General features: G+C 36.5%; 1 protein-coding gene and 1 pseudogene across 10 annotated transcripts in view; both read right to left on the reverse strand.

The window, feature by feature from the left end:
* Positions 1-7,681: 7,681 nt before the first annotated feature.
* The window catches only part of LOC105054006 (uncharacterized), a 33,045-nt gene continuing 24,070 nt past the window's right edge, over positions 7,682-16,656 (reverse strand). For all 10 annotated transcript variants that reach the window (XM_073245249.1, XM_073245246.1, XM_073245251.1 and 7 more), the window contains 4 exons: positions 9,577-9,786; positions 8,857-9,126; positions 8,559-8,762; positions 7,682-8,295 (listed from right to left, as the gene is read on the reverse strand). In XM_073245249.1, the coding sequence (XP_073101350.1) occupies positions 8,131-8,295; positions 8,559-8,762; positions 8,857-9,126; positions 9,577-9,786 (849 nt within the window). In that variant the 3' untranslated portion in view covers positions 7,682-8,130. The remainder of the gene's footprint in view (positions 8,296-8,558; positions 8,763-8,856; positions 9,127-9,576; positions 9,787-16,656) is intronic.
* LOC140852534 (uncharacterized) lies at positions 9,794-16,272 on the reverse strand (annotated as a pseudogene).

Raw genomic sequence — 16,656 nt, forward strand, 5'->3', positions numbered from 1 at the left:
ATTTTTAAATAATCAAAAAAATGAATTATAATTTAAAATTTAAAAAACATAAAATTTTAAAGATTAATTGAAATAAAAATATTATTTCAAATTACTTTCTCAAATTAAAATTAATTTATTTTAAAAATATTCAAAAAAATTTTAAAAATAGGCTAAAAAAATTTATAAAAATATAAAGAATTGAAAAAAAAAAATAGAAATTATAATTGTAATTGAAGAACAAAGTTTATAATTTTTAATTTTAAGAAATAAGAATTATAATTGAAATTAAAATTAAAAATTACATTTTAAATAACTAAATTAATTTAAATATATTTTTTTAAGAAATATTTTAAATAAAAAAAAATGTAATAGAATATCAAAAAGATAAAAATAGAAGAAAACTAAAATAAAAATTTAAAATTATAAAAATTATAAATTAGATTAGAAAAAATATATCATAAAAGAATAAAATTAAATTAAATTACTTACAATTTATTTTTTAGGGTATTTTATAAATGTGACTTAAAAAAATTTAATTTGAATTAAATTTTGATAAAAAAAGAAATACATTAAAAAGTTAAAAAATGAGGAAAAGTGAAAAAGTGAAAAAGTTAAAATTTTTAAAAAATATTTAAAAAATATTATTATTTAAAAAATATTTTAAATAAAGAAAAAAAATACGTAATAGAATGTCAAAAAGCTAAAAATGGAAGAAAATTAAAATTATAAAAATTATAAAAAAATATTTCATAAAAGAATAAAATGAAATTAAATTAATTACAATTTTTTTTAGGGTATTTTATAAATGTGACTTAAAAAATTTTAATTTGAATTAAATTTTGATCAAAAAATAAATACATTAAAAAGTTAAAAAATGTGAAAAAATGTGAAAAAAAAATTTGTAAATTGAACTTTAAAAAAAATAATATTTTTTTAACTAAAGGAAAAGAATACGTAATAGAATGCTAAAAAGATAAAAATGGAAGAAAACTGAAATTATAATTTTAAATGATAAAAATTTTAAAATAAATTTAAAAAAAAGTATCATAAAAAAATTAAAAAATAATAATAAAATAAGAATTATAATTATAAATTTTAAAAAAATTTAATTTTAATTTAAATTAAAAATTATCATTTAAATTATTATTTTTATTATTTAATTAAATTTATTTATTAAAAGATTACAAATAGGTAATTAAAGAAATTAAAAAAAAAAAGAGAAAACATCATAGAGAATGGCGTTTTCCCCTCCCCAAACCCCTTTTTCCCCTCCTTCTCCCTTCTCCCTTCTCCCTTCTCCCTTCTCCCTTCTCGATCTTCTCCGGTGTCTCTCCGGCGGCACGACGGCGAGGTCTCAGCGGCGGTGAGCTCTTACCGCCTCTCTCTCCCTCTTCCTCTTTCTCTCTCCCTCTTCCCCTCTCTCTCTTTTTCTCTTAGTCTCATGCCGGCGGCGGGCTGCGCGTCCCGGCGGCGGGCCGCGCATCCCGACGGTGGGTCCCGCATCCCGACGGTGGCCCCCGGCCCCCTCCTCTCTCTCTTCCTCTCTCTCTCTCTTCCTCTCTCTCTCCCTTCTCCTTGGCCGCCGGCCACAGACGGCCGGCGGCGGGCCGCGCGCCCCGGTGGTGGGTCCCGCATCCCGGCGGTGGCCCCCGGCCCCCTCCTCTCTCTCTTCCTCTCTCTCTCCCTTCTCCTTGGCCGCCGGCCACAGACGGCCTGCGGCAGGCCGCGCGTCCCGGCGGCGGGTCCCGCGTCCCGACGGTGGCCCCCGGCCCCCTCCTCTCTCTCTTCCTCTCTTTCTCTCTTCCTCTCTCTCTCCCTTCTCCTTGGCCGCCGGCCACAGACGGCCGGCGGCGGGCCGCGCATCCTGGCGGCGGGTCCCGCATCCCGACGGTGGCCCCCGGCCCCCTCCTCTCTCTCTTCCTCTCTCTCTCTATCTTCCTCTCTCTCTCCCTTCTCCTTGGCCGCCGGCCACAGACGGCCGGCGGCAGGCCGCGCGTCCTGACAGCGGGCCCCGCATCCCGGTGGTGGGCCGCGGCCCCCTCCTCTCTCTCTTCCTCTCTCTCTCCCTTCTCCTTGGCCGCCGGCCACAGACGGCCGGCGGCGGGCCTCGCATCCCGACGGTGGGCCGCGGGCCCCGGCGGCGGGCCCCCTATCCCGACGGTGGGCCGCGGCCCCCTCCTCTCTCTCTCTTCCTCTCTCTCTCCCTTCTCCTTGGCCGCCGGCCACAAACGGCCGGCGGTGGGCCGCGGGCCCCGGCGGCGGGCCCTGCATCCCGACGGTGGGCCCCGACCCCCTCCTCTCTCTCTTCCTCTCTCTCTCTTCCTTTCTCTCTCCCTTCTCCTTGGCCGGTCACAGACGGTCGGCGGCGGGCCCCGCCCCCTCCTCTCTCTCGTCTTCTCTCTCTCCCTTCTCCTCGGCCGCCGGCCATATACGGCTGGCGGCGGGCCCTGCGCCCCGGCAGCGGTCCTCGACCCCCTCCTCTCCCGGCGGTGGGCCCCGCGTCTTGGCTGTGGGCCCCAGATGGTCGGTGGGGCCGGTGCCCTGACGGCGGGCCCCGCATGGCGATGGCCCCGGTGCGATGGGCTGCGATGAGGTGGGGCCCACGGGCTCCGGCGCTTGTTTTTTTTTATCTCATTAATTTTTTTTATTTTTATCTTTATCTAATTAAATTCAGTTGTATTTTAAATTTTTAAATATATTGCATTTCATGAAAACGTAGACCCGTCAATTGATCAATGTATAATATTCTACGTTATCCGTATAAAATATATATGAAATATATATTTTTATATGGATATCGTAAAATACATACATTGGTCAATTGATTGTCCAGTTTGGACAGTTTGGGAATGGTATTTAATTCTATAGATAATTATATTATTCGAATGATATGCGGAGGGTTCGAGAGAAATTTCGGACAGTATTTTTCTTTAATTCTCCTCACACATTTTGAGTCGTGTGGGGAGAACTAAGGGAAAATGCTGCCGAAATTTCTTTCGGTTCTTTTTGCGTATCGTTTGATTAATGTAATTAATCTATAGACTGACTGTTTGTGTTATATTTCACGTTATTTGTGTTATATTTCGGTTTTATATTTCACGCTATACTGACTATTTTATACTAACTGTTCTATTTTTATTTTATAGACTGATTCTATGTCGGATCTCGTGTTGGACGCTCGTCGTGCTTTATCTACGACTGATGAGGACGAGCGGATTCAGATACTGCGGGAGATGGAGAGAACAAGTTCCGGAACATTGGTAGCGATTGGTGTTGATCCACATACCTGTGCGCCAGGAGCAGTTCGGGCGCCAGATATGAGTTATACGCCGTCACCATATGTTTCACATATGCCATCACCGCATATTCCGCATATGTCATCATTCGATGCTGCACAGATGCCACCATCTTTTCATCCACAGATGGCAGCGTCTTCTTCTTCCTACATCCCCCAGATGCCATCACTGGGTACCAGTTGGCCACATGAGTATGATACTTTTTTTTCAGGTCTATCCGTGTATCCAGATGAGAGAGTTGAACGGATCTCTCAGTCCGTAGATGATCCGACAGCATCAGTTATTCTTGAGCAGCATAATCAGCAGATCTCGTCCACTGATATAGGGGAGAAGCCATCACAGCAGGAGCAGCCGGTGAGGACCTTCCTGAGAAGGTCCAAGCGACCACGGGCGCCGCGACGTCCTTGTGGGACTTAGTCTTTGTTATATTTGTATTTAGTATTTTTACATTTTTATTGTACTATTTTTTTTTGTACGTTTGACATTTTTATTCTATTTAATAATATTAAATGTTGATTTTATTTTATATTATTTAATTTCAAATGATTGGATATTATGATTTGTGCATATGGATACACATACTCGAACGTATCTCAGAACATTAGGAGAGAAAAAGTTATGCTGAAAGGACTATAAAAATTATAACGTAAATAATAATATATCGAATGTTGCTCTTTGAATTGATTTTGATGGTTACAAAGCATTTGAGGAAATTACTAATGATTTTGGCTTGAAAAAAGATTTATTGTATTTCAGGGATAAAATCATAATTTTATTAGATATGATTCTGAAGTCTCAAAAGAAAGAACAAAAGCTGTGTAATCTATTGGAGGTAATTTCAACATTTTTGGAAGCGTATTTTGTAAGAAAAATAGGTTTATATTTTTTAGTCAATCCCATGAATCGACTCATGGCTAAAAGGGCTTAACGGCACGCAAAATTTTTGGCTGCCACACTCTGTGAGTCGACCCCTTGGCTTTCTTTCTGGTCATTTTAATTTTTTAAATTTAAATTTTTTTATTTCTTTTAAAATTTTAATTTTAAATGACAAAAGTAAGTTGAAAAATTATTCTTTATATTTTTTACCGACCTTCTGACGCCGGTGGCCAACGAAAAAGAGGGAGAGAGAGAGGAAGAGGAAGAGGGAGAGAGAGGAGGCAGCTCACCGTCGTGCTGTCGGAGAGACGTCGGAGAAGAGAGAAGAGGGAGAAGGAGAGAAGAAGGGGGAAAAGGAGAAAACGCCGTTCCCTTCGGTATTTTTTTATTCTTTTTTTTTAAATTTTTTTCATAATTTATTTAATTATTTTTTTCTATTTTTTTTAATTTATTAAATTTTTTAATGAGGATAGTAATTTGAATGATAATTTTTAATTTAAATTAAATTTAATTTTTTTATTTATAATTATAATTTCTATTTTATTACCATTTTTTCTCTTTTATTTACTTCTTTTATGATATATTTTTTTAATTTAATTTATAATTTTTATAATTTAAAATCATAATTTTAGTTTTCTTCCATTTTTATCTTTTTGACATTCTAGTACGTAATTCTTTTCCTTTATTTAAAATATTTTTAAAATATTTATATTTAAATTTATTTAGTTATTTAAAATATTATTTTTTATTTCAATTAAAATTATAATTTTTATTTCTTAAAATTAAAATTTATAAAATTTGTTCTTAAATTACAATTATAATTTCTATTCTTTTTCAATTATAATTAAATTTAATTTTATTCTTTTATGATATATTTTTTAATCTAATTTATAATTTTTATAATTTTAAAATTTTATTTTAGTTTTCTTTCATTTTTATATTTTTGACATTCTATTACGTATTTTTTTTCTTTTATTTAAAATATTTCTTAAAAAATTATATTTTAATTAATTTAGTTATTTAAAATGTAATTTTTAATTTCAATTACAATTATAATCCTTATTTATGAAAATGTCCTTCCTTCTTTACGATAAATTAAAGATTAATTGAAATAAAAATATTTTTTCAAATTATTTTTTCAAATTAAAATTAATTTATTTAAAAAAGAATAAAAAAAATTTAAAAATAGTCTCAAAAAATTTTATAAAAACATAAAGAATTGAAAAAATATAGAAATTATAATTGTAATTGAATAACAAAGTTTATAATTTTTAAATTTAAGAAATAAGAATTATAATTATAATTAAAATTAAAAATAATATTTTAAATAACTAAATTGTTGCTCTTTGGATTGATTTTGATGATTACAAAGCATTTGAAGGGGTACTAATGATTTTCGCTTGAAAAAGACTTATTGCTTTTCAGGGGCAAAATCGTAATTTTACCGAACTCTGATTTGAAAGTATCAAATGATAGAATAAAAGATTTGTGATCTATTGGTGAAAATTTTATTATTTTTGGACTTGTATTTTAAAAGATATGCATGTTTGAAAAATATGAGTCGACTCATGGGTCGACTCATGTTTTTCAAACATGCCATGAGTCGACTCATGTGCCAAGCTAGCCTGAACATGAACATGAGTGGACTAGCTTGGCACATGAGTCGACTCATGGCATGTTTGAAAAACATGAGTCGACCCATGAGTCGACTCATAGGTCGACTCATGTTTTTCAAACATGCATATCTTTTAAAATACAGGTCCAAAAATAATAAAAATTTCACCAATGGATCACAAATTTTTTATTCTATCATTTGATACTTTCAAATCAGGATTCGGTAAAATTATGATTTTGTCCCTGAAAAGCAATAAGTCTTTTTCAAGCGAAAATCATTAGTACCCTTCAAATGCTTTGTAATCATCAATATCAATCCAAAGAGTAATAATTTAGTTATTTAAAATATTTTTTTAATTTTAATTATAATTTTAATTTTTATTTCTTAAAATTAAAAATTATAAACTTTGTTCTTCAATTACAATTATAATTTCTATTTTTTTCAATTCTTTATCTTTTTATGAAATTTTTTTAGGTCATTTTTAAATTTTTTTTTAAACTTTTTTTAAATAAATTAATTATAATTTGAGAAAATAATTTGAAAAAATATTTTTATTTCAATTAATCTTTAAATTTTTATTTTTTTAAAAATTTTAATTTATAATTCTTATTTTTAGTGATTTTTTAAAATTTTTATTTTTTAATGCTACATTTTATTTTATAAATTATTTTTAAAATTTTTTTGACAAGCATTTGAAATGATGTTTTTCAATTAAATTTTAAATTTTTATTTCTTTCATATTTCTTTCTCTTTTTTTTATTTTCTATGATATTTTTTATTTTAAATTTCTTTAAAAAATTTTCACATTTTTTAAAAAAAAATTGAAAAATAAATATCTAAATTAATTTTTTTTTGAATTACAAATTCAAATCTTTATATTCTAAATTTCAATCAAAATTATTTATTAATTTTAATTTATTTATTAATTTCAATTTTTTTTTAAAAAAATTCATTATTTCCATATTTTTTTCTTTTTTTTTTTGGTGGGAAAAATTGAAAATGCCGTTTTGAATGGCGTTTTTAAAAATGCCATTCCAATTGACGTTTCTTTTTTTTTTTTTTTTTGGACGATGCCATCGTGGAAAGCAGGGTGACGTGGAAGGAGAAAAAATATCATTTAAAATGACGTTTTTTCCTTTTGTATTAGTTTGATAAATAAGTTTGATTTTGATATATTTTAGTATTTAAGTTTTTTTTTTATATTATTCTAGAAAAGAGCTCCGCAAATATTTTACAGTATCAGGCATGTACGGTGAAAAGTTCATAAGAATTTTCCGTCTGGTCCTTTGATTGATTATTTTTAGATCAACCACCTGTCATCCTGAAATCCATGGCGACCGGAGTATGATGGGACCACCTTGTTTGTCGACGCACCTTCACACCTATTGGCAGGAGGAAAATTTGCCCTCCCGTTTGGCTCCAATGTTGTATTTTCATTTTTTTTTCCCCTTGATAAGAAGAACCATTCAAATGCTTTCAATATAAATACATTCAAAATAATCAAAAAATAAAATATCTCCATATCAGTCCGAAAAAGTAGTCTCGAATGCTCCTCAACAAAAGCAACCATCCGGTCAACCGTCAAGTGCTCTGCAACAAAAGTCCAATCGATAGCTGTCATATTCGTTTGATACCCAATGTGAATAAATAATCATTTTAAATATCACTTAGCATTTTTTTTTACTGTTAAATTAATACCTTTTACATTGACATCACTCTTGATTTTATTAGAAAAAAAGTTGTTCCATAATTGATGACCTAATTATACAAAGTCAGCACAGATTTTGTTAGCTCTTCCCTTTCCTTTGGCATTTTCTTATCATCCACTCAGGAAAGCCATCAAAAAGAGGGCCAGTTACAGTTCGTTCAGACATTCTAGTCAGGGTTGAATAATTATAGGTTGAGAGCATCATTTACTTCAATATTTTTTTTTCCTTCGATGAGCATTCCAATTACGTTAAACAGAATGCTGCCAATACTGCAACTACAAAAACTTTACAACGACAGGATGCCTACATAATGTTCATATAAACATCACAGAAAGATATAAGACCATTGTGCCTGAAGGTACAACAATGCTCCATGCTTCAAAGGAAAATTTGTTTTGACGCCAAGCGGATCCGATAGATAGCAAACCATCTCCAATCCTCGTATAACGCTCCTAAGAAACTCAGTCAGTGTAGCCAACACCAATGGACCACAGAAAGATGGGTGCCCAGTCGCACACAAAGTCCACACGGTAGCCCGCATACAACGGGATGTTAAAAAAATGTACCGGCTGTTGAACAAAGAGCCAGCTTTGGAGCCCAGCTCATGTACTTTAGGCTTGCCGGGGCCCCAATTTAGTATTAAAATTTGCTGTTAGGCCCCTAATTTTCTCCGGGTTCTTCTCTTTTGTTTATCTTGCTCTCTATATCTCTCTCGACGTTCTTCTCTCTGACGCTTTTTGGACAACTGCTCATTTTTGGCCATCTCTGCTTCATGTGCTTTCCTCTTTTCTTGCTCCTTGAGTTTTCGCTTCTTCATCTGCAGGCACACCCATCATTTTAAAATATAGACACAATAAATGGAAATTTAGCAAGAAGCTAGCAGAAGAATAAGCGCATGGAAGTGAAAAAGGAGTGGCTGATATCAAAAGAATCACCAAGTGGAAACAAAGCCAACAGCAAAGCATTATTATGGAAAGCTGACAAAGTTTTTTCTTTGGTAGATTCATACCACTTCTATAACCTTTTCATTAAACTGCTAGTGTAGCAACCACTCAAATTTTTCCTGGAAGAAATCGTTACCTTTTCATTTTTGATCAATTGGAGGTGTTGGACAAGGGCATGAATCTTCCGCTCATGAGGTTCCATAACCACAGCCCGTCTGTTTTCAAGAGGCGGCCGCCTCTGCTTAGGTGTGTTCTTTGGTTTTGAAGAAAAGGGAAGAGCTGCTTGCAGTTTTGACGGGATCACCAATGGATTGAACTTTCTCAGCTTCCGCTCAATGGGCTGTGCAAGTCATAAATTGAGACATGTAAAATAACATTCATAAATGGGAAAATGACAAGCAACCCTAAGCCCAGCAAGTCAGAGACTTTAGAACCTGGTAGACTGAGTCTTTGTTGTGTGGAATTGGAATACTATTCTCTCTCCGCAGCTCCGCTACTGTTTTCATGCCCTTCCACACCTGATCACGAGGCTGGAGAGATGTTGAAACAGGGTAATAGAAGTGGGGTATGTCAACTTGAGTCCATGCACGCAAGAAAACAATATCACTCATCAGGATTCTGTCCTCGAACGTGCATCTTGCAATCCCTTCTTTCACACTTTCTCCCCTTCTTTTTGGCTGATTGCCTAATTCTGCCTTGGCAGCCTATCATCAAAGAGATAGTAAATTAAATTTCACCAAAAAAAAAAAGGAGAGCCTATCATGCATTTAAAATCAAATTTCTAGCCGATGTTACTTCTGAAGATGAAAGCAACTTCACATAAATTTTATGAAAAACCATGTGGTGAAAATTTAACAGTCAATGGAACTAAAAAGGAGTCAGAAAAGCCAGGTCAAAGTTATTTAAGAATGTTTCGTAAGAATAGTTATGAACTAATAGTAAACACAACCCGAAACAGGGATTTTAATAATTTAGATCAGCTCTATGAAAGAAGCAGAATTAGATGAATGCTAGAAAAGGAAAACAACTTATAGAAGTTAAAAATTGAGAAAAACCTAATACACACTACCCACATCATTTTGCTGGTGTAATGGAATAAGCATGATCAAAACCTTCAGCACTAAGAGTATGAAAAGGAAATTTGCATACTTTACCTTCTTGACCTGCCCTCTGATCCCGCTTACCGTCCGAACAGCTGCACCTTCAAACCTAGCAATCTCCAGATCTGATGTAAACATGTCCTTAATTAGTGCTGTCTTTTTAAAGATCTTGCATGGATAACCAACAAGTTTGATCTTTTTCATTATTCGAGCAGCATGATTGAACTCTTGAACCCAGCCTGTTGCTGTAATTCGAAATGCTGCCTGAGAAAACAATTTGTAACATTCAGCTAGTTCCCATTTATGCAATGAGAATCACGCTTTCTCAACAAATATGCAAAACGTAGTCAAATACAATATCACATATTAACACAATGCTACAGCTAAACAGATCCGCAATTTCACAACTTCACCATATAGATTTTATATCAAACATGTGTTCCATGAGTTTATCAACTATTGCCTATAGAAGTTCCAGTAAGATCTTGTAGAAATGTAGTTTTGTCCATCCTAGAATGCACTGACATGCAAGGTTCTTGATGGCAAGCAGGAATAAAGCTCATGGATCACTCGTAACAGTTAGGACCAAAGAAAAAGATAATTGAGGGAGAGATTTGTTTGATCATTATCGGCACAATCTCAATGTCTTCCATTACAACTATTCAGGATTTCTGATTTCTGATCATAGATATATGACTTCCTAAAAATATTCATAAACAAAGAATGAGTTAATATAAGATATAATTATTCAGTTTGCATGTTCGGACAATGTTGAAGGTCCCTTGATTAAAACAATGAAAGAGATAACATAGAGAGATTAAGGAAGAAAAGATTATTCACGAGTCTAACCTCAAAGTCAGTTATGTACGGTGGAAGCAGTTAGACTAAAAATCATAACTTATGCAGCAGGCAGCCTTCCTCTTTACATGAATAGGCCAATTTAAAATTCTTTGATTGGAACCTTGAATAAAATCCAATAATTATCAAGAAAAAAGCGCCATGAAATTACAGGCACAAGGTTTGCCAAAAAATTTCCAAACCAATGTTTATTTGTTTCTAGAAATACTAGTGGTGATTTATATGACAAGAAAGTTTGATTGAATATTCTGTTATAGACTTTCTATTCAGATTTTCTTTTGTCTCTATTCTTTTATTTTTTTTGAAATTTTGCAACTTTCCATCATGTGTAGGTGCTAGATTGATTACCTAGCATATGACTGCCAGACAACAGCTAGACTGGCTATATTAGGTTACTCAAAACCAACTAGGGTTACTACGTTCCCTACATAGTCTTGTTTCAAGAAGTGCAAGACAATTTAGAAGACCGTTAAAAAGTTTCAATGTGATAACCCAGCTCTACACCAAATCTCATATTGCTTCATATTAGCCACACTTCAGAGGTGCAAGGACTTTTTTTTTCTCTTTTATTTTTTAAGCTAGGAAATGAGAATAAGATTTTTGGCGGAGAAGCCTCTTCAGGAGAATAAAATAAGGTCAAGGATTACTCAATGTTCAATTTTCTTCATTTCAGTTCCTTTAACAATCCTACCAAGTTAACAACCATCTAACAGGCGTCCCTGAAGCTTAGAAACAGCTTGTTTAACTAAATGCAGGCCAGTTTCTGCTTTAGCATTTGTTCCTAGTAGGCATTTAAATTATGACACCAACCAAGAAAAAAAAAGGACCCTGCAGTTCTTGATCCCAATGCATCATTGAATAGCCATCACCACTTCTAAGATTTGTTCATCTTTTTTTGGTGGAAAAGTTGAAGATCTGGATCTAAAACTTAAAATGGAAAGAATATAATTTATTGTCTTGACCAGCAACTTATCCAGTCACTTTATGTGTCCATTTGGAAATTTTAAGAGTATTATATGGATTTCCTCTTAACTGCATGAATAGTGTTTTCCTTAATTAGAAATTCTAGCACCTATCTCTAGAACCATCCAGGTAGCAGCAACTGTTTAAATGACTTTAAGCCAGCGTTTTTTTCTCTTCCCTTCAAAGCTCTTCCATTACTTGCGAATGGACACACTTTGCATCATAACCAGAGTTCACTGCAGCAATTTACAAGAACAAAGCTAATATTCAAAAATAAACTAGTAATCATCACCAAAAAGCATTATCCTAACCATATCAGGCACAACACAATAGATCATCCTTTGACCTTTGTCGGTGCATTTTTTTTAACTTCTCATAATGTTTCAAGATTTGCTTACTGCTTCTCTTTACTGACCCTTTTTGATAAATTTTGGCCCCTCTACATAAGGTTTCCTCAATTCTTTATTCAGGGTAATCCAGTGCACATACTGCATATAGAAAAAGCCCGAAAGACATAATACACTATGTACACACAGACTCAATATATACTTATAATAAAATGCATAATTGGGAAAAAAAAGCCTTAATAAGTTTCTATTTATTCACGTAGACACGCTACAAGTATGCTTATAGAGTATCTTAACTCCTTATGCACAGCTAAAGCTATCAAAATGGGCTGGGCCGGGGCCCTAGCCCACATGGGCTGTGATTATGGGGGCCGGACCCGGCCCAGCCCACTTGTTAAAATGGACTATAAAAACTCAGCCCGGCCCTAGCCCACATGGACTGTGGGTTAAGGCCAGGCTAGCCCACTTCTTTTTTTTTTAATTTTTTTTCCTCGTTTCTCTCTTCCCTTCCTCCCACCTCCCCACCCCGACTGATCCTCCGCCTCTCTACTAGCGGCCGACCCACATCCACCCCCCTCCGACACGCCACCCGTGGCCCCGCCCGGCTGCCGTCCTCCGCGCCGTCCGCCGGGAGCCCCACGCCAATTCCGTCCCCTGCTACGGCAGTCTGAAGGAGGCAAGACTGGCTGGGGCCCCCTGGCCCTCTCCGCCGCCTTAGATCTCCCGGCCACCTGTCATCCCATCCCGCTCAGGTGCAACGTGGATACCACCACATCGAAGTACCCATCCATGAAGGGCAGCCGCCGCGCATCCCCCTCCGGGCACGTGACATGCTCCTGGACCCCCTCTGCCCGAGCTCGTCGGAACGTCGCCACCACCATCTCCCTCCATCGGTCCAGCCCCACCACATGGCCCCGACTCCCCTTCTCGAATTGCATCGCCACTGCGTTCAACAGCATTCCGCGGCCGCACCCCATGTCGAGCGCCGTCCACACCGCCGACTAGTCAGGGATGGCGGCCACCATCTGCTGCGCCATCTCCCAGCGAAGGGAGAGCGAGGAGTAGAGGACCTTGACGGCGACGTAGAGGAGGCAGAGGGTGGCCACGGAGCCGGCGAATCCGACCACAAAGCGAAGGGCGGGGAGGATGGCGGGGGCGAGGGAAGCTGAGAAGGTGTGGGCCGGCCCAGGGGCTGACCCAGCCCTAATCCGATTCAGCCCATGGGCTACAAGGGCCGGGCCAAAAAGCCCACTTTCATAAATGGGCCAAAATTTCTCAGCCCGGCCCGACCCGACCTATTTTTAGGGCCAAATGGGCTGACCCATGGGCCCTGGCCTATTTTGACAGCTCTATGCATAGCTACATAGTTGAAGTAATGTGCTGCATATAGTCTGATTCATATAGCTTCTTAAGCAAACAAATCACGATTTCATATTGAGGCTGCTTTTGGTTGCAGGAAAAGGTTGATGCTGGGCTACATTTGGCATTTTTAAGATAATTTTTTCTCGCTTATCTCTTCAGAACAAGAATAGAAATTATTCTTAGAATTGGCATTATTCCTCCATTTGACTTCCTATTTATTCCTGATCTTATCCTTATCATGGGTTAAACATATTCCACAACAAATGCAGCTTTTGAGAAAATAAACCTCGTTGGTATGGTCATAAGTGGAATTCTAGTAGTAAGTATAGATAGGTATTTATCACTCACATCGTATAATTTGTATACATGGTTCAATCAGGTGGAACAAAATAATTTGCTCAAAATACTTAAATATTTTTTTACACAAAAAATTGGTGTATACATCAAGGACTTGACTAATGGTGCATCCCATCATTTTCTAAGATATCAGCAATGGTATGCCCCTCTATATATTACAAAGTCAAGATTGTCAGAGATGGCCACCTAGACACCTGCAGAACCAACTGCATAGGTGCTTGGTGCCTTTCATGCCTTTAGGTGATGCAAGCACCTTGGCTGGCGCCTAGGTAGGCACCTAGCCATCCAAGAAGGCTGCCTGCCTGCTTTTATCTTGGCAGGCACCTTGTTCGGCATTTAGTTTTTTTAACAAATTCATTATTTTCAGAAAAAGAATCTCAATCCATTAATTAAGTGTTGCCTTAGATGCTAAAGCTTCAATATGTTATATTTCTAAGAAGGTTTAAATACTTAAGTAAAACGCAATTAATTAAATCAAAACTTCTTTATGAATTAAATATTGCTATATATGAGAACCTCTGTTGTTAGAATCGTATGAGTCGCGAGTCGACTCGTACGATTCGCGACGATTCGAAGCCTGGCCGAGTCGAACCGAGATGGAGAATCGGAAAAGTCTAAGAATCGTACCTAAATCGCGGACTCATCGGCGGAATCGTGCTTGCAGAATCGTCCGATACCATCGAGTCGGAAAAGGTAAGCTCCGAGAATCCCAAATCAGTTGGTTGTTTTTGGAAGCCGGAGCATTAGATTTTGACAAAAAAAAAAAGAAAAAAAAGGTCAGATTTTGGCAAATCTCCTGCAAATCAAAGAGATTTGTAACCTTTAAGCTTCTATTTGCCTTCTCCAACAGTTTCTCTGTCTTCTCCGACTGCTTCGAGCCTTTGAAGACTCCGACGAGAAGAGGAAGAGGTCACGTGGGCAAGAAGAAGACTCGAAGACTTTGAAGCATCCTCACAAGTTCGTCGTTGGTCCGGTAGGTACCTTTTTGCCCAAAGCCCCGAAGCTATTTTTTTTGTTGATCGAACTGAAGCCTTCTTCCCCGATCTCTCTGTCTCTTCCCCGCAACCCTGAAGATTTTTGTTTTAATCGGACCGAAGCCCTCTTCCCCATCTCTCTTTGTTTCTCTTCTGCGAAGCCACCCGATCTCTCTATTTCTCTTCCCCGAAGCCACCGGCGAAGCTTTTTGTTTTTTTTTCCCGAACGAAAGCTCTTTTGTTTTCTCGAAGCTTCGAAGCGTCCATTAATTTATTTGATCGGAGCTTCGAAGCCGAGTGTGGAGACTGTGGTCCCGTTGCTACTGTTCATCCCCCCGTGGCTCAACCACTTAACCAAAAGAAAAAAAAAACAACAGTAAGATTAAGATTTTTTATTTTTTTAAATAACTTTTTTAACAGCTCTTACTTTAACAGGGATTGGCTTTTACAGTGGGATTGACCATAAAGGGATTCGGACCCATATCTCTTGCTATGGAGGCAAGCATATTTCCATTTAGACAACGTGATCATCAAATTCATTACACAAAATAAGATATTATTACATTTTTTATCATTTTTATAATGTAAATTTTGTTTTTATGCTAATACCTATCATTTTATAAAAAAACTGAATTTGTTACTGAATCTTACGATTCGAATTAAGGCATGGGCGATTCACGAGTCGAATCCCGATTTGACAACTTTGATGAGAACATATATTTTTAGTAAATTCTATTTTTTTTTTTTTTACTCCAGCACCCGCTTGACCACCTAGGTATTCTACCTGGGCCCTGAAGGCATCAACATCTAGGACTGCTTCAGCAATTTGACAAACTTGTATAAAAGTAAAGGTTGATGAAACTTCAAAATAAAATATAGGTATTCAAATTATTAACTACCATGGTTGCTAAGATACAAAACCAAGGATTCAGGTCTCGACAGGATATCCAATGGGACACCAAGATAGGATACCATCCCATGTGCTAGGATAAGACCATCCCGCCAATGTCCCAGCATCCCAGTTGGGACATCTTGGGACATCCCTTATCCCAAGTGTCAGAATAAGGCAGGACAACAGTGCATCGTATTCCATGAAAAAACCAGAAAAGTCCCGTCCCACGAAATTTAAACCTTATACAAAACACAACAAAAACAAAGAAATATCATAAAATAGTTTGGTCTTTAGATGCTTCTAATTTGCAAAATGTGTTGGATAAATACACAAATGTAATGAACATGATTATGTTTTCTGAACTAAATATATGAAAGTTCAGATAGTGGTCCACAGAAATTTTTCTTCCACTAAAGAAAATAAAAATCAAGCTCTTGGCTTTCTAAGATCTAGAAAAATAAAGAAGCTAAAATACAATTTCCTTTTCCATTAAAAATCACATCAGATCACAAGCATATAAATCAATGGTCTTGTCCTTCAACAGTTATATGGAACAGACAAGAAACAAGATCCCTCCATTATCAAACATGGCATCTGGCTAGATGGTCAAGATTCAATGCTACCTCTTGACCTGAACAATTAATGGAAAAATCTAGAGAGGAAGGAGCAATGCGAATATGGTCTAAACAGAAACATGTCTAAATTGTTTTGGAGAGTATGGATGATATGTACAACAGCATGATGCCAAAGAGAACCTAACTGTGGTCTGTCTAGAAAGATTAGTTGTTATTATCCTGCATATAAAAATAAAAAGAAAGAGAAATGAAAAGCAATGTCTTATCAACTATTGAAATGACTTAATTGCTTTGACCTCAGGACACCCAGTGGAAAATGTTTTTGTTCTTGCAAATAGTAGTTTTTTTTTTCAAAAAAAGGATTTTTAGCATTTAGTCCCTACAGTCTTTCATATTTGGATACTAATACCTGCAAACTTCATATGTGCATATTAATCCATACAATCTTCTCCGTCTGCATACTAATCCTTCTGATGGTCTTCCAGGTTACTAGAGTCGGAAATGAAGAGGAGAGATACCTTAAATAGGGCCAAAGTGAAGAGGATAGGGAGAAGTGAAACCTAAGTTATTTTGCCAAGCATTTCTTCGCTCTTGTCCCACACAAAGGAATTTATTTTCCTAAGAGTTAAAGGTTCATTATACTCTCTTATAAGGGCAAAAACAGTTGTTAAACCCATATCTGTTAGTAAACCAACACCATTAGGGAAATAAACAAGGAACTTTGGTTCAGGTCTAGTACAGTTAACCCAAGGGACTTAATATGCAGAGGCAAGAGTTATAAGATTGCAGGGATTAAAATGCAAATA

Source organism: Elaeis guineensis, chromosome 11 (genome assembly GCF_000442705.2).
Source record: "Elaeis guineensis isolate ETL-2024a chromosome 11, EG11, whole genome shotgun sequence".
Classification (NCBI taxonomy): domain Eukaryota; kingdom Viridiplantae; phylum Streptophyta; class Magnoliopsida; order Arecales; family Arecaceae; genus Elaeis; species Elaeis guineensis.